General features: G+C 28.2%; 1 protein-coding gene across 5 annotated transcripts in view; it reads right to left on the reverse strand.

Moving 5' to 3' along the window:
• Positions 1 to 8,703: 8,703 nt before the first annotated feature.
• The window catches only part of Cdep (Chondrocyte-derived ezrin-like domain containing protein), a 102,744-nt gene continuing 83,674 nt past the window's right edge, over positions 8,704 to 27,773 (reverse strand). For all 5 annotated transcript variants that reach the window (XM_016075123.3, XM_016075121.4, XM_071187725.1 and 2 more), the window contains exons 22-26: positions 21,159 to 21,265; positions 19,630 to 19,799; positions 17,065 to 17,172; positions 14,340 to 14,491; positions 8,704 to 9,401 (exon numbers count right to left, since the gene is read on the reverse strand). In XM_016075123.3, coding sequence (XP_015930609.1) covers positions 9,362 to 9,401; positions 14,340 to 14,491; positions 17,065 to 17,172; positions 19,630 to 19,799; positions 21,159 to 21,265 — 577 coding nt within the window. In that variant the 3' untranslated portion in view covers positions 8,704 to 9,361. The remainder of the gene's footprint in view (positions 9,402 to 14,339; positions 14,492 to 17,064; positions 17,173 to 19,629; positions 19,800 to 21,158; positions 21,266 to 27,773) is intronic.

Below are 27,773 nucleotides of genomic sequence, written 5' to 3' on the forward strand. Positions count from 1 at the left end.
AAATATGTGTTAAATAATTTATTGCTGGGTTGACTGGTTTAAACCATGACTCAAACCACTGTTTAAAACCAAATGTTTTTTTGTTTTTTTCTAAGCCAAGCTTGATTTTTTTTTAAAAATAATCTTTTATAATTTTTATGATATAGTTTGTTTTTATAGAACCAAATGAAGCATTAATATTAAGTACAAACAATAATAATTAAATAAATGATTTCAATGGTAATGATGGTATTTTACTAATGCATAAAAATGCAGTATGCATATAAATGTATTCAATAGCATATTTCTTTCATTATTTTATTAGAGGAAAACTATTGATTTAAATCAATCGTTATTTTTTTTTCTAAAAAAATTATTTAATTAGATTTTTTACTAAATATAATTTTAAAAATATTAATTATTTTTTAAACAATGTTAATAAATACATTTTAAAGATGTAATTTTTGTAAGTTTAATATGATAATGATTGTTTTCCCCAGAGAAATATAAAGAATATAGTACATGCAAATTATTATATTTGCATGAATGTTGCTTTCATTATATCATTAACAAAAACATTGATTTAAATCAACAATAATTTAAAAAGTATTAGAGTGGTATTAAACAGGGATATACAAATATCATCTTATGCAATGAGTATATTTACCATTTTATTTTAAGCAGCATAGAAAAAAAAAATTATTCTCCAAACAACCGATTTTTTTAAAAATTTCTTCTTGCTATTTATTTAAAATTATAAAATACACACAATATATGAGCATTATATTGAATATTCATTCTATTTGCAGATAAAACAATTATAAGGCTGCTCACTTCCAAGTGAATTGTCTTCATAATCCAGAATTCAAAGACTGGCTTAAGGAGGTTGAATCAGACATCCATAGAGCAAAATGTATTATGTGCCATTCAACATTTTCACTAAGTAATATGGGCCGCCGTGCTCTTAGAAGTCATGCCAAAAGTGTGCAGCATGTAAAAAAAATAAAAGCAATGCAGGGTACATTACCATTAAAATATTTCGCTTTTGACGATGGGGAAGCACCAAGCATAGTCTTCTAATAAAACTATTGAAAATGGCAGCAGTTCTGTAAAATCCCTAAATGATCTAATGTTAACAACTCTTTCAACAAGACAAGGTCTTGAATCATTCCTTTTAAGAGATGATATTGCAAAGGCAGAAATTTTATGGTGTGTGCACACTGTTGTTACTCATAAATCTGTTAGGATGTCAGAGAAAGATGTAGAATTATTTCAGCTTTTATGTCCAGATAACGAGATTGACAGAAGCATTAAATTAAAATAAAAGTAAAATAACATATTCTTTTTTATATGGTATTGCTCCATATTTCAAAACAGAACTGATAACAAATATTTTTCATTGAAAATAGTTGGATTGATGGATCAACAGCTGATAAAGCTGAACGTCAGTATAAAAGTGCATTGAAACAAAATCTTATCATAGAACTGCTAAAAAAGTTTAATAGGACTGACAGTATTGTGGAGAAATGTATTTATTGTGGAGAAATGTATTTAAACTCCTTAGAGATTCGGATGAAATCACCAAAGTCATGAAACTCACCACGAGTTTATATAACGGTAATGCGAACGTTGAGAGAGGTTTCTTTGTAAACTCGCAATGTTTGATTGAAAATTTGAAAGAAGAGACTCTGATACCACAGAGAATGGTATACGATACTATTATTTCCACAGTGAAAAACGTAAATTCCTATAAAATTTCACAACCACTTGTACATACCTTCCGGAATGCTCATTTGTTGATGAAGGAGGTTACAAAAAAGCGTACGATTGAAGATCAGGAAAATTTGGCTATTGAAGCCAAAAAGAAAAAAAACAGCAATGATTGAGAAGGAATTGGGGGGAAAAAATGCTAAAATTAAAGATGTTACTAAAGAAATTAGTAATGTGATGGAGCAGAGTCTTGTTTCACGTTATAATGATAACATTTCATCATAATGATATAAGTGATAAATAAATATTTTGATAGGGTTTTGAACAGTGATTTCTTGTATTTGTTTATTCAGTATTAAAGTTATGCAGCATTTTATTTACTAGGAGAAATGTAAGTTTGTAGTATTACATATAATATCTACTTTATTTTCAAATGCATAATGTTTATATTATAATCTGTCCATTATTTTCCTTAAGTTATAAAATATTTTAGATTATAAAATATTTCTTATTTAATAAAATTGAAAATTAAATATATGCACGATACAGGGAAATTCTGGGACTTACAGGGAATTATCAGGGAATTTGATAATGTCTTCCCACTGGACACCCTGTGTTAACAACTTCTAATTTTCATTCAATCCTGAAATTAAATATTGAAGAATAGAGGAGAGACACGAAAGTGTAATGCTACTTTTCACCCATCCAATACTAAGCCATCAGAACAGGAAATGTTATAACACTTAAATAGAAAATGGTGACTATATATATTTTGGTTTCTTTTGAACAGTGTTGTAAATAATATGTTCATATCAAATTCAATCATTGAACATACATACAATCATAATCTTAAGAACCCATGAAATCATTAGACTTCAAAATGGCATTAATCAAAGCTATGATGCCACCAATTAGTAAACTGACCCCTTAAATCTTCATAAGTTCAATTAAAAATAATATTCCAAACCAGGTAAGAATCAAATCTGAAACCAAAGATGTTGCAGAGGCCATGCCAAGCTTAATTTGTTAGTGGCGATTTCATGAGAAGCACTTTGATATGCCAGGCATGTCAAGTAACCTTCTACATATCATGATGAAATAAAAAAAATAGAAAACATATGTTTATTTATATCCTTTAAATATTTGGTGTATTCATATACTCATGTAAATATTTTTTTAGTAATGTATAAAAGAAGGTATGTAATAGCAATGTCTAATATTTATATAACTCATTTTATGTTGTTATTAGTTATTTTCAAATAGTATTTACAAAATAATCAAATCCTGAATTTATTTAGACTTCAATCAATATTTTCTTATATACTAACCAATCCTGATCTTGACAAATTCTGAATTAATTTAGATTCCAATCAAGTGTAATGAAAACATACCATTTTTGTTTTACTTAAAACAAAACTCTTCTTTTAAAGAGACGCAAGATTGTAATAACCATAGGTTAAAGATTATATTAATTATTTTTATCAGTTTTCTAATATTTTTTTTTTTTGGAATTTCAGTTGACCGGTCTTTTTAGAGTTTAGTCTAATACCATTTTTTACACTGATGAAGACAGTTTTGAATCTTCTTGATAAAATTGCGATATATTTATAAATCAATTGAAAATAATCTTTTTAAAATAGCTATATTTAAGCTTTTTAAACTATTAATTGTGTTTTAGTATTGAGTTGAAATAATATAATTTCTGGAGAAGAATTCTTTTGAATTAGTATTTTCATTGATATTTTTTTATTGTGGAAAATATTTTTATAATAATTGACAAATTACTGTAATAATATTTCTTGCCCTTCTCATTTATTTATTTAGACAGATATTATGTATAAGTATGCGTATTTAAAAAAGACAAACCACTATAAATAACTTTTGATCTAATGATCAGATCTTTATGTTCTAAGATTCGATCTTAATGTTTCAAGGGGGTGACCTCAAAAATGCTAATTAATTAATGTAGACAATATTTTAAGTTACAAAATCAGACACAAAAACGTGCTTTCTCTAAATAAATATACCTTGTCTTTTCGACAGATTTGGAAATCTGGTCCCCCAAAATATGGTCCCTTAATGTTAATTTTACGTTTTGCCTATTTCGTTATATCTTAAGTGAATTCAAAATTTTTTACACATGAATATAAAATTCATTTATCCAAAGATAATCCCATGCAAAATTTAAATTTTAGGAAATATTTATTATTTTATTTAATTAGAGTTGCAAAAGTTTTGAATTTTACGGTATAAAATTTATTACAATTAAAGATAGAATTTGGAGCGAAATTGGTTGAATAGTTCGTGATAAATCGAATTTTAAAAAAGTGATATACTTAAGATTTGATTCAAACTTTCATTACCTGGCTATTACCCAATACTTAGCAAAAATAAATTACTACCGGGTATCCAGACCAGGTTCTTAGTCTCAAGACCCAATACCGGGTATCCAGTGACAACAAAAATTTATGTTTGATGCAACCATATTGAGAATTATAGAAACCTTAAAATTATTAATTTGCTTAGTTTTGAAAATCTATGCATTCCATCAATTTTTTAATAATCGAACTGAAAAATCTGTTTATGCACAACATATTTTACATTTGTGCAGACCTTTATCTCTAGGAAACCTCAATAGACACTTTCGGGAAAGAGAAGAATATTTACTGACGAGAAGTGTCTGCTTAGAAGGACATGAGAGTTCAGAAATCTTACGCTGTAAACTATTTTAATTTAAGTAGATGCAAAATCAGAAATATGGAATTATATTGATATTAACTCATTGCGGGACAGGGATTTTTTTTAAATAAAACTCCAGAACTGTCAAAATTATTTTAGTTTAGTTCTAGCAGAACAATTTATTTAAATGAATTTTTACACATTTTTGTTAAATTTGTGATTAGCCTTGAAAACCACAACCCTTCAAAAAGTTAAAATCATAATGAATAAAATTCAAAGATAGAAAAATGTGATATATGTATATTACTCTTATACTAATGCTGAGTAAGTGCAGTAATATAATTATATTATTTGGGTTGGTTTTATAAGCTTGGCTGGCATTCTATAAAAAAAAGTTTCAAATCAAATATGAATATATATTAAGATTTATCATGTTATTATTAATTTAAATATCATTAAAAATCAATTTCCTAGTATATAAAAACTTGTTTAAACTAAAACAATTGTATCAACGAAAATTGATAAATAAATTTTTTGAAGGTATTTTAAAAACCAAAAAATGTACTTATTTTCACATAAAAAAAATCACATGGAAACATTTTATGTTCACATTGAAAAGCATGTCTGAATAAAATTGGCCATTGCAACTTTGAACTATATTTTTACCAGAAAGCGTGTTCCTTACTCATTATAGGTCAATAAATTCATTCAACTTCAAACCACTCGGGTAAAAGTTCCTTTACTGGTGAGTTAATAGTGAACTATTTTGGAGTTGTTTTTTTTTCTCTGTGTAAAGCACTGTGTATTTCAGGTATAAAAAGTATTTCATGAAAGAAAATTTGCTTCTTTTTTGTTACCTGATCTAGGAGATCCTTTTTCTTTTGGATATTTAAAAATGATATAGGATACAGAGTAGCAATGTTAAAATATTGGATATTCGGCCCTTTTGCCAAATATTCGGCGAAGTATTATTTGGAAAATTTTCTTTAGAAAAAGTTTTTTTCAGAGAAATTATAATAGATTTAATAAAGAGTAATCTGAAATCGTATTGTTTACTATAAATTATTAGAAATAATTTTTACACATACTTATTAAGTTCTAAAACTTGTTAATTTATTTCCTGAAAGTCACGTTGAAAAGAAAATTTGGAAGAATTGAAACTAGATTACTTAATACTGAGCCATCAGTTTTGTAATGCTAATTTTTTTCTTTATTTTAATTATATTCACGCAAGTCTATTTCATGGTTTTTTTAACACTTTATGTTTTCAAAATATAGAACTTTTTTTTTGTTTCATTTTTGCTTGTTTTTCTGTTTTAAAAAAAGCGAAGCATGTTAAGGGAGCATTTTTAATAGACTTTATTCTTTTATTGTCACTTTTTTCTTGTACTGTAAGACATAACTAGTAACATAGAATACTCTGATTCTCAACATTAAAGTTATATTTCAGAACTAAGTACAATTTTTTTTCTGTTTATTTTCTACTAACTTTACTTTTTATCTACATTTTTATTATGACAGCAATTTTTAAAGAGCATTTCAAATGAGCGTTATTTTTTATGGTCATTTTTTGTGAGAAATTAAAATTAAGAACGATTTTGGTTTCTAATAAGCTTTTCCTTTTTAAAAAACTTTTGTTTCTATAATGACACAGCAATTAAAAGGGTTTCTATTATACTTTAATCTTCACTTTTTCGTGAAAATACAGTAATTGGAAAACTAAAATGCTTAGCTTTAAATTTTCTTTCAAAACTTAAGATTGATTTTTATTTTTTTCTGTTTTGCTTTTGTATATAATCCTGGTTTTTTATAGGCGTTTTTATGATAGTGCTGCTTTTTTTAAAAGTGTTTCCTATAGATATCTCTTTAATGTTTTATGGATAATTTTTTTTTACGAAAAGTATTTTTTTTTAGCATTGAAGTTTTGTTTTAAGAATTAAATGGATCTTTTTTCTATTTTTTTTTCAACTTAGTAGCTTTAGTTTCTTTTACTAATTGTTAGTCAGTTTTTTTATCTTAAATATTTCTAATTATCTTAAACATTTCTATTAAAGTTTTAATGCAGCTAAGTTTTGATTTTTTTTCAATAATAACTTATATCTAAAAAATACTTAAGAATAATTTTTAAAAAAGTTCAATCTTAGCCGCCGAATATTCCGCTATTTGGTCAAATCACTATTCGTTACATCCTTAATACAGAGTTTGAATTGTAACATTAAAGACAGCAAAACCGCTATATAATTCTTTTCAATATTGATAAAAAGATTACATTTTTCATCATTTATCAAGAAGCGGAAGTGCAAAGCTGAGATCAGATTTTATTTCACATAAATTACATTTATAGTTGATTTAAAATTAAACCTTAAAGATTAAAATAGTTTTCATTTTATTTACCATCATTTTGTTAAAATATTTTTAAAATATCTTACAGAACATACTTAAAATATCTAACAGAATATACTCCAATAAATGCTATTGAAAATTTAATTACTTATTTTTTCCACTTCATAGCAGAGTTTTACAATTACTATTCTACTTCCAAAAGTGTCAATCTAAATTCCGTTTTAAAAAAAAAATTTTTTTAACAAAATCTAAAAAAAAACATGTTTTTATTTATGTAATTGCACTGTGGCGTTACGGTCTGAAATGCAAAGTCCGAACTACGAATCTCTGACGTTGGACTACGTAGCTTGCAGCCGGTAATTGATGTAAACCTCATGCGTGAAGGGCGAAATCAGTAAAACGCGCACAGTATGCTTTGGATATAACTTGGCCACATCCTCACAGCTTGCTCTCTCTCCCCGTCGGTTCTAGCTAGCAATCCGGCATGTTCTCGCCGGTTACCTTTTCGCAGTTTTTTTCTATGCTGCCTCAATGTTAAAGTGGTTAAGTTTTATATATGTTAAAATGTTTTAGTTAAATTTACAAGTTTCCTAAATGTTAATAAGGTAGTTATTTATTTAAACTTAGTGTTATTTATGAAGAAACCTATAACCCGTTCTCGGAAACATTTTTATGCGGAACGCTTTCCTAGAGATATATTTCTTTTTAGAGTTTAGGTGGGGATTCTAACAAAGATACCAAACAACCCCACAGCACAATAAGTTTTCTTGAACTATATCTTGTAAAATATTTTCTTGGTAAAAAAATTTTATATTGTTATATGGATGAATGTTTTACCTTGCTGGGTAAGAAATCCAAATTTAAATAGGACCAGGAACCCTTCGAGTAACAAATCAAATTTTCACCAAGTCCATCTTTACTAACTAGTACATATCGCTAAAATATAAACATTTTTACAAAATAAAAGTTTTATTAATTATTTATTTTACACGAAAAATATCTAAGTAACAACAGATTTTATGACTAAAGTTCAAATCTTAACTGTGGCAACAACTGTTTTATCAGTTTAGATCAGTTAATTTTAACAGAAAATAGCTTTTATCAACTTTAAAATCCGTAAAATTAATTACTAAAAAAAAACAAATATTTTATGTGAATTTAAATGACAATTCATTAAAAAATGATTTCTAGAAAAAATAATTCTTTAACTGTAAAAAAAGATAATTAATGAAATATATCCTTGATTTCAACTAAGTTTAGTTTTTTAAAACGAATTATCCTTAAAAGTAAAATTTTTAAGCAATTTACTAAATACTATGTAATAATAAAATTCGGTGAAATAAAATTAACTTTCACTTCAAAGGATGCTTAAAAAATTAAAACAAAAGGTAGATAAGAAAGAAGAAAAAAAGTCTCTAAGATGATAATGGGTAAAAAATTTATATGATATTGAAAAGTCGATAAATTTTCATCTATTAATGTGGGCATTTATACCTTTCTATTGTTAGACAAAACAAAGATATTTAAAGCAGGAAGTTATACTTTGAGGAATCCAAGCTCTTAGCAGAAAAGATGCCAATGTAATGTTATTCTCTTTTTACTGTATATAGAGGAAAAAAGTTTTATTTTTAAAAAAAAGATAGTTTAATCTAGCGAATGGCAAAATTAACATACACTAATTAAGTCTTTTTGTTTTCCATAACTCAAAAAATTATGTCTCCTAGGGGATGCATCATCTTTTTCTCTGTGTCCAGTCTATGATTTTTGGTATAGTGCTTAAGCATAATCACTGCTAGGTAAAATTTGAATTATAATCCATCAGTAACATATTTTTCACGTAAATACAAATTGAATAGGATTTTTAACAGACATCCAAATTGTAATTATTGGGAAGATGGAATAATCCTACATTTTGACTGTTAAAAAATTTCAAGACATTTATAGTTTTGTACTTTTTGAGAATTTAAGGACCAAAATAAAATGCGCAACAACTAGCAAAAATATAAACCTTTTATTGAGGAACAATTTAGGTAAGAGATTCTTGTTTTCATACAGATGATCATAAGATACATAAGAATACACACTGTATACAATTAAATAAAATCTTAGACAAAAACAAATAAGTGCATTTACACTTACAAGTTAAAAACATATAATAGTTAAAATACAAATGCATAGATGTAAAATAAATTAATCAGATCGATATTTTCATACATATATCTGCAGTAAATAGCATTTATATTAATATTCGTATATAATAAACAAATATAAAACTTATAAACGTATAAAAATTAACACATTTTTTATTAAATACTCATAATATAAAATTAATAAAAAGACTATCTTTCAGCCTGAAGCTACATTAAAGCAAAGTGATACATTAGCTGATTGACTTGGATAGCAATTAATAAAAGAAGCATGCACTAATTTACTTGCAAAGGTATTTTCAAGCTTTCTGCATCCTTTTTTCATTCTAGCAAATTGCATGGACAAAGAAAATAAGCAATAGCTAGTAAATAATAATAATAATGATAATTTTTCTGCTTTTGAAAAATGAATAAAAAAGAAGATAGAAATGTTACATCATGAATGTAATTCAGATGACATGAAAGTTGCATAGGAATTTGATCATTTTTGGCAAAAACAACAATTAGCTCCGTAGTGTTGCACCTTTTATAACATCTACCCACCTAAATTGGAAAAAAAAGCTAACAATTTCACAAGTATAAAAACATACATCATTAAATAAAAAAGAGAAATATTATTAGCTAATATAACGTACGACACGCAAATTAACAATTTTTTTTTTCAAATTCCAGTCATGTTGTAATATGTAATTTAAAAAATTTATAATTAGTCCCTTAAAAAAAGAAAACTTCACTATTTTGTAAATCGTCTCTGTTTTGATGGTGTTTTAATAATGCAAGAATATTGCTTTGTGACCGATATTTATATAGAGCTGTCGTAAGGATGGGATGTTTGCCTGTGCCATAGATATTTAAAAAATTTATTCCTAAAATTGTATTTAGTACTGAGTGTTTGATTTTCTAAGAAATCGAAATCATAGAATTAGAAGAATATAAATAAAATTATATAGTTATTTAAGCCAGGCTCATAAAATGCATAATTTCTCAGTTCTAGGAGCCCCGATAATGATGGCTAAAAATTAATCAACGATATAAAATTCAGACCTAAAAAAATCAGTTTGAGCTAGGTGGTCCTAGACATTATCTATGGTCAAAAAAATAGTGAAATATCAGTTACTTTTCATTATTGATAATTACAAGTTTATATTGCATTCTTGTATGCATTTATAACTTATTCAAATTCTTATTTCAAAGGGTTAAATGAATTCACTTATCATATTTCACTTTGAAAATTCTATTCACTCTTTTTGTGAAATGTTGTAATTGATGGTTAACTTCCAATATGTGGTATTCACATTTTTGTCAATTTTTATCTTATCAGAAATTGCTAAAATATTCAAGATCCTGAAAAGCACTTTATTTATAATAATTAAAAATGGTGATATGATTCTAAAAGCCGAAGAACAAGGTTTTCCAATTCCATCATTCTCATGAAGGAAAATTTGAAAATCTGAAGAAAGCTCAGCATGATTGGCTAAAGTTAATGCAAACAAAAACAAATGCCTTGTTGAAAATGAAAGCTCAGTACTTTGAAAAAAAAATGGTAATTGATAAAGAAATATTTAATTCATAAGATGGATTATTGGACAAATTCAAAATGCGACATGAATTGTCTTTCCATGAACTATGCGGTGAAAGTGGATCAGTTTATTTAGAGACAGTGGTAACATGGAGAAACAATTAATTTAAGGGAATTTTAAAAGAAGGGATTTTAAATGTATTTAACAGAGATGAGACTAAGTGTTCCACATGATGAAAATCTTTAATAGAAGATGAAACAAACTTATGTAGAAAAAAAAGACAATGCAAAGAATAACTCTCTTGTTAGCTGCTGAAAAGCACCCTTTTAGTGGTAGGTAAATCTAAATATATAAAATATTTTAAAGAGGTTAAAACTTTGCATATTTCATACAATAACAATGCAAAATTGTGGATGGCCACAAATTTTTGAAAACTAGTGTAGAATCTTAGATATTATGATGACAAAAAATAATCCCTTAGTAGATAATTGTACTGCCTCTTCTAAAATAAAGGAACTGAAATCAATTAAAATCAAATTTTTGAAACCAACACAATGTCTTTCCTCCAACGTCTTGACCAGGGAATTATTCTAAGTTTTAAGAAACACAATAGGAAAATGCTAGTACGAAGACTAATTTTAGCTTTAGATAACAAAATTTTCAAAACAGATTTGCTTACTGCATTGCATCAAATCAAATCTGCTGAAAAGCTGTAAGGGAAATGACAGTAAAAACGGTTTTCATCATGCTGGTTTTTATGATGTTCCTCCTGTAAATCATAAACTGAATGAGAATTTAGATGAACTTTTGCTTCAACATTCCTTAGATAAAATCAACTGTGATATCAGTTTGAACTTAGACATTTATGTTCAAATTGATGGTAACGTAGTGTTTTGAAGAATTGTATTAAAATATAATTTCTTTCAATAACAAACAAGAAAAGGCAGAAATCTTGTCACATAATCAAGTCGAAAGTATTTCATCACCAGCACCAAATTAATAGGTGTTTCTAAAGTGGTACAGAATAAAACATTTTTTCAAGAGAGGCAGAAAAATTTTTTACATCTCTAACTGAGAAGCAAGACTATGTTTTAAAAAAATCACAAAATTAAAACGAATTATGCTACCTGATTATTTTAGGAAAAAAAAAAACTATTTTTGTGAGATTTCTTTTCCCTCATTAAATGTAGTCCTTAAACAAATAATTAAAATTAAAAAAAAAAGCTATTATATTATAATTGTACTTTATTAACACAAAAAAACTGCATTATTTTAAATTATTCTACCAGTTTCATTACTCTTAAGTGTAGCAAGGCTTTGTCAAAGTAAGTTCAGTATTAATTTATCATTAGTAAATATTTGCAACATTTTTGTGTACTTGCATTATAACGTTCATTTTAGTTTGGACCATAAGAGTCGTTATATCAAGTGTCGACTGTCGTATAACATTTTTTAAAAATTCAATTGGCCACTTAATGCTTCACAATGTGAGGGGTCTTTTATCATAAGAAAATGTGAGAAAGAAAATTCTTTTACAGTTTGGTTATCAAATAACCTTCTTTTTGAAGATACTACACAAGAGAATTTTTCTATAAATCAAGATCATAGGCTTGGAAAAGATTTTTCAATGACTATTCAGGAGGCTCTATAAATGCGAAATTTCTCACTGAAAGTCCCTGCATATGATATGTAATTGATAAAAATTGAAATATAATCTGAAATTGGTTATACAATTTTAAGAAAGTTGATATAGGAGTTATTATTCAGCGAATATTTATTTATTATAAGTAAACAAAAATAAAACCTATCAAAATACTTATTTAATCTAATGACAGGTTTTCCAGAGACACACTATTTGAAATTCATACTTTATTATTATTTGATAATTTTTTTATAATTCTCTAACTCAAAATAATTTCTAGTTCGTATTTAATAAAAAGCAGATTCCACTTGCGCTTAACAGTCTCATTAGACATTTTCTTTACATGCTTGCCTTAGACTAAATTCACTATTCTAAGAGTAGATTTTAAAAATGTATGATAGCTTAACTCATAAATAAAATTTTACTCATTGTGTGGTTATTGAATGAATCTTCAGGTGAATTGCTAATTTCAAGGCAAAAACTTGTACTGACTAAAAACTCACATCTGAGAGCATGATAGAAAAGTTGAATTAAAAAAATAAGTTTTCTTTAATTATATGGTATTTTATTCAGTTTGTTATATCAAAGCAAACTTTCTTTTGGCATCTATTTTTGGACAACTCGAGCGCAAATTCAAATAATCCATGCACACATAATCAGTAGTATACTAAAATGCATTTAATTATTATTAACATGTGAAAGTAATTTAACCCCTTAACTGCCGCAGGCGTATATATACGTCTCGGCCAGACGATGCGTTAACTGCCGCAGGCGTATATATACGCTTTCCCGAAGTACGATGCTTTGCATTACGCTGCTATAAATAGAACTACACCCCCTACTTCAGAATGCAGTAAAATTACCTTGAAAGTGTTTGCTTTGCAAATGAATTACTAATTTTGGAGGAGGGGGAATGAGGAAAGGATGTTATGGAAAAGTGATATCGTATTAATCGCTGGCATGTCTCTATTTGAGTAAGGTTGGGTTTATTCTCTTTTCGCTTTCGTTTCCCGTGTTTATTTGGTGCTTTTTATTCTTTCCATCAATGTCTTCAAAGAAAAATGCATCGCGAAAATGTGCCGTTTGTTCAAGAAAAAAAATTCGGCGTGAATCCCTCTATCAGTGCAATCAATGTGATGTTGGTTTATGTGTCCAACCATGTTTCAGGATTTATCATACAACAGCTAAGTTTTAACATCTTTTATATTGTATTTTTATTATTTAATTAAAATTTTGTATTTTCTTTCTTTCCTTTTTCTTGTCTTGTAAAAGTAAACTGTTTTTAAATTGCAACGCGTGCATCTGTTTACCCCACCAAAACACCGCGTAAGAAAGTGCACTTGAGCGAAAAACGGTGGCACTGGGAAGTGAATCACGTAAATTTTACTCGGCAGTTAAGGGGTTAATAAGTAGGATTCTCTATGCATTAGAGCAATTCAATGTAAAAAAACTCATTCTTTGTTTACCTGTTTTATAACTAAGACTGGCGCAGTCATAATAGTCAATAATAAATAGCTCAAATAACTAATAATAAATAACTAATTCAGCATTCTAACTATTAGAATTACATTTAGAAATTTATTTTCATAGTAATATGAACATAATTTTCTAAATGTAATTTCAATAGTCTAGTAATTCCAAACTGAGTGTCATTATGATAAAAGTAAATTTCATTATGTCGTAAATGAGTAATGAATACTATTAATAAAATTAAACAAGCAAACAAACTTTTCACTTATGAAGCAGCTGTTTTTAAATGGCTAAGAACTTTATCAAAGCTATACATGTATTTATATTTTCCATATTTTCTATTCTCTTGTATTGTGCATCAAAAAATATTGAAATGAGAGTAAATAGAAATTCAGCCGAATGGAAAAGTTTAAAAAATACATTTTTTGTTATGTCAGAGGACATGCAATCAGAAAAAGTATAATATTTTAATGCATATATATTTTAGTTAACATATGTGCATTGTTTTGACTAAAACTAACACTTTTTTAATAAATCTGTCGAAATTTTTGATACTTTCAAGTAACAGTAACTTTTGCAATTATAACCACAACAACAAAAAATTTCATCATTTACTTTAAGATAAAAAGATTTCAAAAATAAAAAGCAGATAGGACAAAATAAATTTTTTAACCAATCCTTTAAAAGCAGATAAAAAATGTGTACAGAATATAGAAGTTTAAAAAGACAATGTTAGTTTGGAAACACAGTAATATACGTCTTTTAAACTTATTTGATCAATTATAAATATTGTAAAATGTTTTCAACATTCAACGAAATAGAATAAAATATACATAAAAGAAAAACTACCTTTCAAAAGTATAGTCACTTTCAGCTCTAAAAAAGTAGACATGGTTTTTGAACTGTAATTTGAAGACATTGTCTTTATTTATATTATCTTGAGAGCACGGTAAGGTAATAGTATAACCAACTAAAGGTAGACTTGCTAAAGGAAAATCATCCTACATAATGATATAAAAATAAAAGAGACATCATTAATTTGATAAAACTATTAGATATAGAGCAGGATTAAGGAAAAATAGCATAGTGATTGCCTTAAAGAGATTTGTTTCTTCAGAAGATTTTATTACATAAGCAAATATTTATTTTTACATGATTTGAATAACACTTAAAAATAGCTTAACCCAAACAAAAAGTTCTTTTTTCTGAAAATATCAGTACTATTGCTCCTCAAATTTACATTAAGAACATTTTTCCTGTTTATATATTATATTTTAAAGGTAGAATTACATACATTAAGCATATTTTCTATTGCTTGAAGTTTGATAACTTTTTCAATAATTTGTTGTAATTTGCTCTCATTCTTCCCAAACACCAAATAAGGCAATTTTTTTTCTCAAAAATATAGTAGCTTGAAAAGATTTAGTAAAATTTCAAATACCATTTCAAATAACTAAAAACTTTTCCATTTAAGACTATAGAAGAAAGAAATTAGAAAAATTTATCTTTTTTCTCCCTTCACAAAACAAACATTTACATTAATTTTTTTATTTACATTTATTTCAATCCACTATTTCTTTCTTAGTTCTTTTTTGAATTAGCCTTACTTACTATTTTGAAGAGTAGTATGGCTCTGAATCTGTTTTAAATGATGTGATTTAATTGTTATAAATTAAGTACCTGTAGTTTATCTGTTTGTAATACAACAATTATAAAATATTTATGTCTCACTCCTGCCACATATAAGCTTTTCTTTTCCTTTTTTTTTCAAGGATTAATTGCTGTAATATTTTCACACTTTGAAACATCAATATGTTTCACTGCAACCTTTGTCTGACTTCCCAATAATTTGACATCGGGTTAAGGCATCCAAATGTCCCCTACAGGATTGCCTGTTGGTCAAATGACACTGAGGCAGAAACTGGACATAGTATATTGTGCAATAGCTTTCATGGAAATTATACCCACTATGCTGATAACTTTCTACCCTTTTTAGGGAAAAATTTTCTATTGGTAGCTATATTTATGTTGTAATGTGTGATTCTTTGTTTTATAAATTTAATTTAGAGTTATTTTCTACACCACTACATAAGAAAGATTCAAAATTGCATATGAAATACCACTTTGTTCCTGTTCTCTCATGGTAAGGCTTTTAAAATGTTGGCAACATTACCAAAAATTCTAAAACTTTCATTTTTATTTGCTTTACACTCTATGAAATATTTTGCAAAAAGCATAGTAGTTGGCAGCCCTGTACAACCATACTCTTGAATTAGTCACGCTGTTGGCGTATTGGAATTGCAACATGTTGTACAAAAACATAGTGTATTGGTTTTTTAGCTTCATCCTTAAATTTTGCACACCAGTCTATTAGTCCATACAAAATTAAAAAATGGGGTAAAGGTGAAAAAATATAAATTAGACTTAAATAAAAAAAAATAAACACATTAAAATGATAGAACAAATAACTGAAACAAAACAAAGTATTAGTTAAATGATTTTCTAAAAAATAAAAATATTACAGAGAAATACCAAAAGGCTATCAACCATTTCTTAACTTAATAGACTTTTAAAAAGAAACCCATTTAATTTAATAAAAACTTTTGCTAAGATAGTTTCGATAAATGTAGCTAATTAATTTTCTCATGTATTCAAAAAAAATAAAACAATTTATTTTATTTAATAATAGTTTCTAGCTGTAGCTCATTTATAGTAGTATATACTTTAACCCACTGGCGGCTTAGCAAATGGGTGAAATTGGGAAAAAAAATTTCCCAATACACCACTTTTCTATCTAATAACGTGGGAAAACCGATTTTGCTGTGAGGAGAAGACTGCATTTAAAATAAAGACTTTTTACATGCAGAACTGTCAGTTGGTTAATACTTTAAGCCTTCTAAATATAAAACTATAATAACAAAAGTTTTAAAAAATTCAAAACTTACATAAAGCATTTATTATAAACAATTGCCTAATCACTGAAAAGTTTCAGTTTAATTATTCTTTTAAACTATTGTTTTTTCTAAAACAAAACTTAATTGAAGCATAAAAAAGTACACTTTTTTTGTAAAATATGTAGTGACTTTTCATTTTGTTAAGGTTTCTGGATGACCATATTTTATACTAATATTCATCTTTAAAGCTAGTCAAATTATAAAAGTATACTAAGCAATAAAGAAAATATCCACTAATATAGAACCTCAATCTACCGTTTCTAACAGGTCCACTTACTGCAATGAAGGATACAGAAAAGGAGGTTACCTGCCACCAGACTAGTTTTAATTCACTTTTAAATTAAGGTCACAATAAAAAAAAAATTCCTAAAAACATATAGGTGGTTAATTTTTAAAATTTCATTAACTTTTTTAAACATTAGAAGCAAAAATATGTTATTTTTAGTTGATTACCATCATTTGAATAGCAATTGTAAGAGAACCATAAAAACAAGACCATACATATGGAAAAACAAAAGATGCAGGGTGAATAGATTGAGGTTGAACTGCCTCTTGTTGTCAAGTTTATAAAAGTATCAAGTAAAACTTTGAAATAGTTAAAAATAGTTACATAAGCTTACCTGATATGACTTATAGAAGAAAAGGCAAAAATTTGTAAAAACTACCCATAGTTTCTGCCAACCACTACTATTTTTAAATTTTCTCAGCAGATATCCACTAAGATAATTCTAAAACAAAATATATTTAAAATAATTTTCAATAAATGCTGTTAATCATAATTTAATATGCTCAGTCAGTGTTTCCCAAACTTATGACTTTTGAGTACCCTCTCTAAATTTTTCGTAACGCTGTGTACCACTGATAAAAAAATGAATGCATTTTTTTAAATATGTTTATTTTTATTTTTTGGTACAAAGTTTTGTTGGTAAGTTTATTTGCATCAATGAGAAGGATGATATTGCTTTTGCTGTGATAAAAATAAAAATTGCACAAAAGTTAACTGGTTGTTGACACCACTAATTATCAATTATTAACTGTTAACTCTACGAAAAATAGCCAATAGAAAAATACGTAATTGTAAATTTTCATGGCTAGCTTTGTTTTTAAATAAACAATTTTGAAATTTTCGTTTGTTGCAAGATATTTTGCATAAGAACGAGTACCCCCGCTTAACGGTCCCCGTACCCCTGGGGGTACGTGTACCACACTTTGGGAAACACTGTGCTAAGTAATTTAAGCAATTCTTGCATTAATTTTAATGAGCCAATAATCAAAATAAATAATTCAGTGAATAATAAGTAAATAAAAAGGTAAATTTTATCAAATTCCACTACTTCTTAAAATAAGTATTGCATGGCTGTTTATTAAAAATAAAAATTGGTAAAACTGATTTAGCATATACCATATTTTTTGGCGAAAGCACCACAGCGCTATTGAATAGCGCTAAATATTCACCAATATCGTGATCTGCTGCAGAACAATCGCCAATTTTTAGTAACTTTCGGCAGCGGCCTGCAAGAAAATAAATAAACGAAACAATAATAAAAATGGACCACATAAGGATATCAATTTAAAATGTATGTATCTTGTATCCACTCCCAGCTTAAAAAAAGATCGCAAGCTGGAAATCCACTTAGCGCCTTTGCAATTGTAATGGGAGTGAACAGATAAGGAAGTATCCCCTTTTCCCCAACACCTTTAAAAATAACCGATTGTTTTCTCCTAAACAGCTTCAGTAGAAATGACAAGTGGAAGAGGTGGTATACACCCCTGTTTTAAACAGTTTCTTCTCCTCTCTTTCTAAGCTGAGTCATATTGTGTTGTTTCCATTGGAGGAGAGGGCATTCTACCCACTAAAATTCCACCCCCAAAGATTGTGAAAGTGAAATTCATTTCCACTTTGCTCATTCCTTCTTGAGAATGTTTTTGGTGCGCTCTTAGTTATTTCTTATTCCTGTTATTAGGTATTTCGATTATTATTTTTCCTTATATTATCCCTGTACTTAAGCAAGCTGAATAACTGAATAGATCGGCAATGGAGCAGCAGGCCGAGAATTTGAGATAGACGAACGCTGCATCCGTCGATGGAGAAAGGAAAAGCCAGTTATAGAAAAAATGCCTAGGAATAAAAGGGCCAGGAGAAGTGGAATAACTAAGTATCCTTAACTAGAACATAAACTAGAAGAATGGATGGTTTCGACCATTAGGATGAGTGAGGCTGGGTGCAAAATTAATTGCCAAAATCTTTAAATCTTTTTTTTAATTAATTTTTAGCTTAAAAATTTTTCTAATTGCATTGTTTTACAGATTTATATGATCAGTTGCAGCTTTAATTCTTCTGCTAAATATAGTTGAACTATTTTTATAATCAAAGAATAATTTACTTTCCTGAAATTTGAGATTCTCCAACCTTTTTCTCTCTAACTCCAACCTACCCAACACAAGGTTTTCACCGGTACCGCTGAGCATATAAATATTTTTTTTCTGATATTTGCTCTTCTGAAGTAAAATATGACAACTTTATTTTTTGGCATGGTGCCAACTGGTACGAACAACTTTACTTTACATCGTTTTGTTATTTTTTGTAGCTGAAAAAGAAAACTGTTTTAACATGAACCCTTTGTGTGAACTCTTTGTTAGCGCATTTCAGGCTATTCTCTCCCCCCCCCCACCCAGATAATTTAGATATTGCGTTATTTGATGCATTTAAAAATATTTTGGTGCACTTAATATTACTTTCAGACCACTTAAAAGGATTATTTAACCCCCCACCCAGATAATTTAGATATTGCGTTATTTGATGCATTTAAAAATATTTTGGTGCACTTAATATTACTTTCAGACCACTTAAAAGGATTATTTATTATGCACGCTTATTCCAAATAAACCTGTATCAAGGATGATTTAGTTCAGTCTTGCCTAAACAGTCTACGGCCATAAGTGAGCAGACCTGTTAACGGATTTTTTTTTTTTCATAATTTAGAAATTAAAACTTTACTTTATGAAAAATATAAGAATCGCGCCTCTGTGTTGCTTGCCCCACATTGGCTCTTATGATAATTTTTTTAAAATTGTTCCATTTTTATCGTTGTGCCGCGCTTGCAAAGATGTGCCGCTTTCACCAGAAAATACAGTATATAAAAATTTATATAAACTAATATATTAAACAAAATAAAATTTCATACCAATAAAGCTCTTGTATAGTCTTCTTTACCAACAGTAGTATTTCGATGCCAACAAACATGAACAGTAGTATTAGAAAAATGTTGATAAGGCTTTCCTGAGCTACCAGTGGCAGAGACAGCCTCAGTTGTCTGAACATTATCAGAATGCTGTAACAAATCCTCTGATGAACCTAAAGAGAAATTTCATACCCACAAAACAATTTAAGTATTAAATTTAGAAATCTTTCAAAACTCTACAAAAGAATTTTTCTAAAATGAACACATCTGAAGAAATGTATTTTATTTTTAGCAATAATGCAAAACAGCAAATATTACATTTATACAATTAAGATAAGGAACTCTATCACTTTATTTTAATTGATTATTTAAGCTAAAATATTGTGTAATATAAGTACTATTAATAATGAAAAATTATTAAAAAAAGATTTATTTTGGATCTTTTATGGGGTCATTTTTTCTTCGTAATGTTTTTCTTAGTTAAAGTACTTTTGGAATTGAAATTAATTTATAAAAAGAAACTCATTAAGCTTCGTTCTACCAAAAATTAATTTCATTCTTAAGAGGGTAGGTGGGTGGAATTTTCGAAATTTTCTCTACTGTAAAGAATTGGCCATAAACTTGTACTTCTGTGCTTATAAATAACCAAATTTATAAATTCTGTTTTATAAATACAAATAGACTCTGTGACAAATGTATAATGCAAAAGATAAAATAGCTGCCCAATCTCAGCGTCTTCTCTTGACATGTAAGTGCACATTTGTGGCTTAAGACAAGAGTAACTAATATCAAATTTTGGCAAAAATGAAATAGGCAATAGACATTAAAAAATTACAACTTTTAACAATTAAGTACAAAAAGTTTTACTTTAACGGAAGAACTAGAAAATGGTTACCATCGAAGTTTTTGTTATGTCATGAACACGAAGGAATTTATTCTGAGAAACAAAAAAATATGACATTTTTCTACTGTTTTCACCTCTAAAACAGATTTTAATGTTAACAGTAAAATACAATAACAATATAAGGAGCACTAAATAAATATATTCTGGATAAGGAAGGACAAAAATTAAATGACAAACATACTTGATCTGAACTTTAAATTAACCGATACTGAGTTACAAATGGAGTAGAATCACACAATCTTGAGCAAAAGAAATAAAAACCAGACATTCTAGTTGCTCACAAACTTGACCTTAGGTGCTTTGTTAGAATAGGGAATACTTTTAGTTTAATCTCGATAAGAGTGCTTTATGTTGAATCGGTCAAGAAAACATTTCATTGCCCTAAATGATGTACCACTTCTCTTGGCTTATTTGAATACACCCATTAATATCATTTTTAAATCAGGTACAGCTTCTTTAAAACTTCAATTGAGTTCCTGTAAACTTCACGTCCATAAACTTAATTTTTTTATAACTAATAATCAGCTTCCAATGGTTAATATCAAAAACATCAATAACATATTTAAACAAAATTTTGAATATCAAATAACTATCAAATAAATTATTCAAACATTCACAAAGTACTTACTGCAAGATCGAAGACTAGAATAGAATAGTGCATCATCATGAGATTCTTTTGAACCTTGTATAGTTTCATTTAGATCAATCAACCATTTCTGTTTTTCTGTTTCTAAACTGAAATTAAATTGATAAGAATAAGTCAAATATCAAAATTATCAGTTCTTTGTTACATCATGAGAACTAATTATACAAATCCAAACACTCTTGTGTTCAAGTTGAAAACTTATTTGTCTAAAAATAATTTTTTGCAAAAAACAACTTTTATCCAATATTTATTCTTTTAACTTTATGATTAGTATGAGTAACTGCATGATCTAAATACTGCTAAAGTTATAAGATATTTATTTAAGTATTTCTTGAGAAAATTGAAAACGATTTTTTTCCCATCATTGAGGGGTAGTGTCTAAAAAAACTGACAATAAGTACAAATGTAATTCAAGGAGTAAAAAATTTTTTTCACTCACTGCACAATGGGCAAAAAAAAGATATCACCCTGAATAACTTTTGTTCTAATGATCGGATTTTTATGTACTAAGTGTCAATCGTAATAGTTCCTGAGTGTGACCTCAAATATGCTAATTATTTAATCCTGACCATTAAATCAGTTACGAAATCGGACACAAAAACTTACCTTATCTGAAAAAAGATATCTTTTTTTTACATGTTTAGATTCTTAACCTTAAAGAAATATAGGGAGCAGCCGCAATCTGGAAAATATGGTCCAAATAGTTTGGTCAGGAAAGCGATCCAAATTTCAGAACCCTTAATGGTAATTTCACTTTTTGTGTTTTTAGTCATATTTTTAAAGCTAATTAAACAATTTTAAAAAAATTTCCCCCACTCATAAAACACATTTACCCAAAGATAATTTCATGCAAAAAATCCTTTTTAATAATTATTTAATTTAATTGAGGATAAAAACACTTTGAATTATGAGGTATGAATTTTTTTATACCATATTAATCTAAATAAGCCAAAAAAAATTAAAATGAATTGTTTTAAAAAAATAATTTGGTAACAATGAAGAAATATTTAAATGGAGCGATTAATATTTAAATGTGGTTAACTGACAAGGAACTTGACTTAAAAGAGCGTAAAATTTCATTAATATCTTTTCTCGCTAATAAGTGATTGCTAATCTTTTTTTATTTCTTCTTTTTTTTATTATAAAATACGGTGCTACGTTTTTAGTCATCTAAAAACTTATTCATAATTTAGTAAAGAAATTTAAATAAAACATTTTATTGAATAAAAAAAAGCTTTTTCAACAACTGTTGAGTTTTATAAAAGCATGTTTTTGATAGAATGTGATTTTACATCAGATTGTAATAATGTGATTATACAATTTGAATATTACGCATAATAATCATAGATAGGGCTGCAAGTTTGTCGTGGGTAAAAAGACCCCAAATTCGCGGAAAAATCGCGGGAAATTTTGAAAATTACACAAATTCTAAACATAAAAAAATTTATTACATAAATGATGCAAAAGACAGAAATTGCGCAAATAATAAAATAAGCTTAAAAATACACAACAAAAGTATTTCTTTGCATTTCAAGCAATATTAATATTTTTATTTAAATCAACAGAATTTTGGTACAATGTATTGTACATTGTCAGATTATTCTCATTTATCCTTCATCTTTCATCACTTAATACATTTTTATACTTAGAAAACGACCTTTCTGCATCAAAGCTGTTTTTAGGCACCGACAAACTTCGAATTGCCACTTTTGAAGCTTTCGGTCTTTAATTTCCAAAACTCGATCAATTTTCCTTCACCAACGCGTAATTCCTTTACCGTTGCTTTGTAAGAAGTAATTGCTGTGAAAACTCAAACTACTTCATTCAAACTACTAGATACAAGTCCCTAGTAACTACTAGTTCCCCCCCCTTCATCTAGAAACTGATCCATATTTAAGAAATCACAAGAAGTCGCCTAGGAAAAATTAACTGGATATGTAGGAGGCAGTAGAAATTTCATTGCCCAGTGCAATAGCATGTATAACAATTTTTCTGTCTAAGATTTGATTTATAACATTTTCCTTCTTTTGTGATTCTAATTTCTTTCGTACTCTTACTGACTTCAGGAAGGTAATTACCCTCCTTAGGTGTAGAAAGACCACCTTAGTTGACAAGATTGTGATTATCTCTTTTCTCTGAACTATTTTCATGTCATTTTGCTATTGATTCACTCCCCTAAATATCAAATCAATTTTACATGTTCAATTTAAGGTTCAGGAAAATGAAAAATTCTGTTTCATAAAAATAATAAATTTAAAAAAAATCACATTTTAAGCAATTTTCGCGCAAGACATATTGAGAAATTCGCGGATTTTAGGGAAAAAGATGACAATTTCGCGGAAATCATCGCGGAAATTCGCGCCGCGACAAACCTGCAGCCCTAATCATAGAGTATGCATAGATTTGGAATAATATATTAATCAATATCTTCAATATATATTTTATAACTATTAATACGAATACGTAGTCAACATTTCTAAGCATCTTAAAATTTCTCAACATCTTATATATCATCTTAGTTTTAAATTAACTACCTGAAATAAATTTTTTAATTATTTTTAAACATCTTATATATCATTCTAAAATTTCTCAGTATTTTAAATGGCGTCCTATCATCTTAATTATGAAATTAAATTTTTAGTTGCTTGGTCACATGTGATTCACAGTACTATTCAACTAATTATTTCATTATATTTTTTACTTTTTCTTTATGCTACCACGTAGATTTTTTTATATATACTAAACTATTTTTTTAAAATTTTTATTAGAACTTAAAGTTTTTCTTTAAATTAACACTTATTTTAAGTAATTGCTAATTTTTTTTCGAGTCTCAGAACTATATCCAGTTAGCTGATATGATTTTAAGAACATTTTCTATGTTAAAATTAAAATTACTCAGTGCAAAACGTCTGAATAATCATAGTAAATAAGTGCAATATTTTCTCTAAGACTGAACAAATTATTTATTTATTTACCTTATTGTTTTATATTTGTTTTGTTTGTGAAAATTATATACATATTAGTGCAACTCAAAAAACTACAACTGTTTGCTTTGTTTTTAAAATGAACAAATTTGAACCACAATTTCAATTTGATGTTTAAATTATTAATAAAGTAAAATTAAAGAAATTTAATAGCATTAATTAATTCATTAATTTTAAGAAAGCTGCTCCTTTAAAAAAAGATAGTGAAATAATTTACTTTTGTTAAAATTATTTTACAACTTTAGCACAATTCCCACGGTATTATTATAGCATAATTTACTACAGTCGACTTGTGTTATAACGACCCTGTGATAGAACGACCAACATGATATAACGACCCTGTGAAGGAGTCCCAATTCACATCCATAAAAGATAACGTTATTTTACTCTTGCTATAACGACCATAAAAAAGGTAAACTCTTAATATAATGACCCTCTCTGAATTTGAACACCGCTCTTTTCTAACTTCCTATTGGAAAGTGGGGTTGAATGGTTGACCTTGAACAAGCACACCTCTGTTAAGTCCTGTTTCCTAGAATCCGAAGGTCTCACAGGGCGTCAAGACAAAGCGATTTCAGTTGGCTAGTATGGGGGTGTGTAGACAACAAATGTCATCGAGCATTGAGTACGAGCCGTCGAATCGGGTGAGTTTGTTTACTCTTGCCCCCTCCCATAGCCGACACTCCCACCTCTTTTCCTTTCCTTTGCCTCTCCTTTTCAGTTTCACTTTGTTTTTAGCTGGAAAAGGCTTTTGCATTTGATTAAAGTGTGCTGTTCTTAATTTTGCAAGCTTGCATTTCAACACACTGATTTGTCATTTGATAAAAATGCCACCTTTAGTAGCTAAACGTTGTGCTTTATCTATTGATGTGAAAAGAAAAATTTCAGAGTGCATCGACAAGAAACTAATGCCTAAAACTGAAATCGCTAAAAAATTTGGAATACCTAAGAGCACTCTGTTCACAATAGTGAAGAACAGAGAATCCATTTTAAACGCTGCACCAGAAAGAATGCGACTCAGAGAGGGAAAATTCCCTCTTCTTGAGAAAGCCCTTTCAGACTGGATGAAAGGCATGCAAAAACATTCCTCTGGATGGAAACGCTTTAAAAGAAAAGGCAACAGTTTTTTTTGAAAAACTCTATCCCAATGAATCCTTCAGAGCTTCCGATCGATGGCTTCAGAACTTTAAGCATCGGCATGAAATAGTGTTAAAAAAATATGCAGGGAAAGCTCTTCAGTAAACAAAGATACCGTGCGTATATTCAAGGAAGAAACTTTTAAAAAAATTATGGAAAACTATAGTGAGGACGATATTTTTAATTCAGATGAAACTGCACTTTTTCATAAACTTTTACCTGATAGATCTTTAGTTTTTAAAGGTGAAACATGCAAAGGAAATATGCGGTCCAAACAAAGAATAACTGTTCTGCTTGGAGCGAATATGTCAGGTAATGAAAATTACTATTGCTTGTAATTGGTGATTCGCAGCGTCCACGCTGTTTTAAGGGTGTAAAATCTTTACCTGTGGCATATCGTGCCAACAAGAAGGCTTGGATGACGAGTTCCCTGTTCGAAGAATGGCTTTGAATCCTTGATAAAAAAATGCATCAACAGAGCAGAAAAATTTTGATAATTGTCGACAATTGCACTGCGCATTCAAAGGAAATTAAAAATTTGAAGGCGATAAAAGTGGAGTACCTTCCCCCAAATGCGACATCAGAGCTCCAACCAATGGATCAAGGTGTGATCCACAGCTTCAAAAGAATCTATAGGAAAATGTTGTTTCTCAAAATTTTATTTCATGTGGAAAACATGAAATTTGACGTTGATCTGCTGGTTGCTCTACGAACTGTAGAAACCGCTTGGAAAGAACTTTCAGTAAACACCATCAAGAACTCTTACGTGTAGCGAGGAGTTCTTGATGGTGTACTTGATGGCGAGGTGTTCTTGATGGCGAGGAAACGAAAATATGTGTGGCGAGGACATGGATCACTTAGATGACCTTGACCTAGACGATGAAATACTGAAGGATTTTTCCTCCTATGTAAATTTGAGTGATGCCATGAACAACTCTGACGAATATGCAAAGGTCGACGATGATGTACAATGTACAGAGAAGTTAACAGAGAAGGAGATTTTAAACGGATTGCTAAATAAAGATATGGACGAGGCTTCATCCAACGAGGAAATTAGTGTTTTGCCGAAGGAAAGGCCTTCAATTAAACAAGCTGCAGAAGCAATATACACACTAAGGGATTTTTTTGAGTTTGACCTAAATTCAGATGACCATTTGGAGAAAATTAACAGTTTGGAAATAGCGCTTTTCCAGAGCTCAAAATTACGACAAACTTCAATTTCCAATTTTTTTACAAAAACTTAAAACATGTAACTTCAACAAATTAATGCACATCAAAAAATTTATGTCTTCGTCTAATGAAGCCTCGTTTATGTTCCTCGGTTTACTCTTCGTTATAATACTGCAGATTAGGTACAAAAAAAAATTCTTTATATATACCCCTAACTATGTACATCAAAAAATTAATTCATTAGAAACTAGATTTTTTTTGTCATACATGTTTTTTAATCTGTACTTTAAAATAAAATTCTTAATTGTTAACAGTTGTAATTCAATTGTTAAAATGTCATTATGTTTTATTAATGTTTGTATCCTATCCTTTTTTGGTTTATAACATGTACACCACAAATAGTATATGCATGCATTATGACGTTTAAAACCATTATGTGACCGATTTTCAAAGGAAATTTGCTCTTTTTGACATAGCGACCATTTGATATAACAACCAGATTGGGGCAGTCCCGATGGGGTCGTTATAACGCGAGTCAACTGTATTAAGAAAATGCCTCATTTTGTTAAACAGCAAATACTAAAAATTGAAATTTGTAAAAATATTATGAAGTCATGCCAATTTTAGAATTATCATCTGATTTAAATAATGCAAGAAGAAAATATGCAACTTTCAAACTTATTTTGATTTTAAAAAATATGCAGCAAGAAGATTAACATACTTTTTACAGAAACTGTGAATACAAATTTTTACTTAATTTCGTCATAGGAGGATAAGAATGATATTGCTCCAAGGTACCTGCTCAATAATTTCATTATTTCCAGAATTAAAATCTATTTAGACAAAAGCCTTGAAAGCTAAATCAAGAAAAAATTTAACTAGTATTATTTATCTAAGCTTATTCCATTAATTTAATGATAGCAGTATCAAGGTTAAGGATATGCAATGAAAGCCTGTTTACTATTATACGATAAATACATTGAATCCTATAACTTGAATAATTTATTTTAAGCAAATTATTTAATTATTTTAAGTAAATAAGGGTGCAAAAATAAACTTGATTGAAGTATGCCTAAAATATATATAAAATTATCCTTGGGGAAAAAAAATAAAAAATACATTTTCAAACTGTCCTTACTTCGTATAGCTGTCCTTGTAACTATTTAATTTTGATATCTGGTGCTAGGTGACAATTTACACTCGACTTTTGAAATTTCAATTGTAAAGTAATTTTTTTTATGTCCTTAAAAATGTTATTAAGGCTACCAGTAAAAAAACTGCACTGCATTGATTTTTTTAAAAAGTA

This window comes from Parasteatoda tepidariorum, chromosome 11 (genome assembly GCF_982258835.1).
Source record: "Parasteatoda tepidariorum strain Cologne lab strain chromosome 11, Ptep-v5.0, whole genome shotgun sequence".
NCBI classification, from domain to species: domain Eukaryota; kingdom Metazoa; phylum Arthropoda; class Arachnida; order Araneae; family Theridiidae; genus Parasteatoda; species Parasteatoda tepidariorum.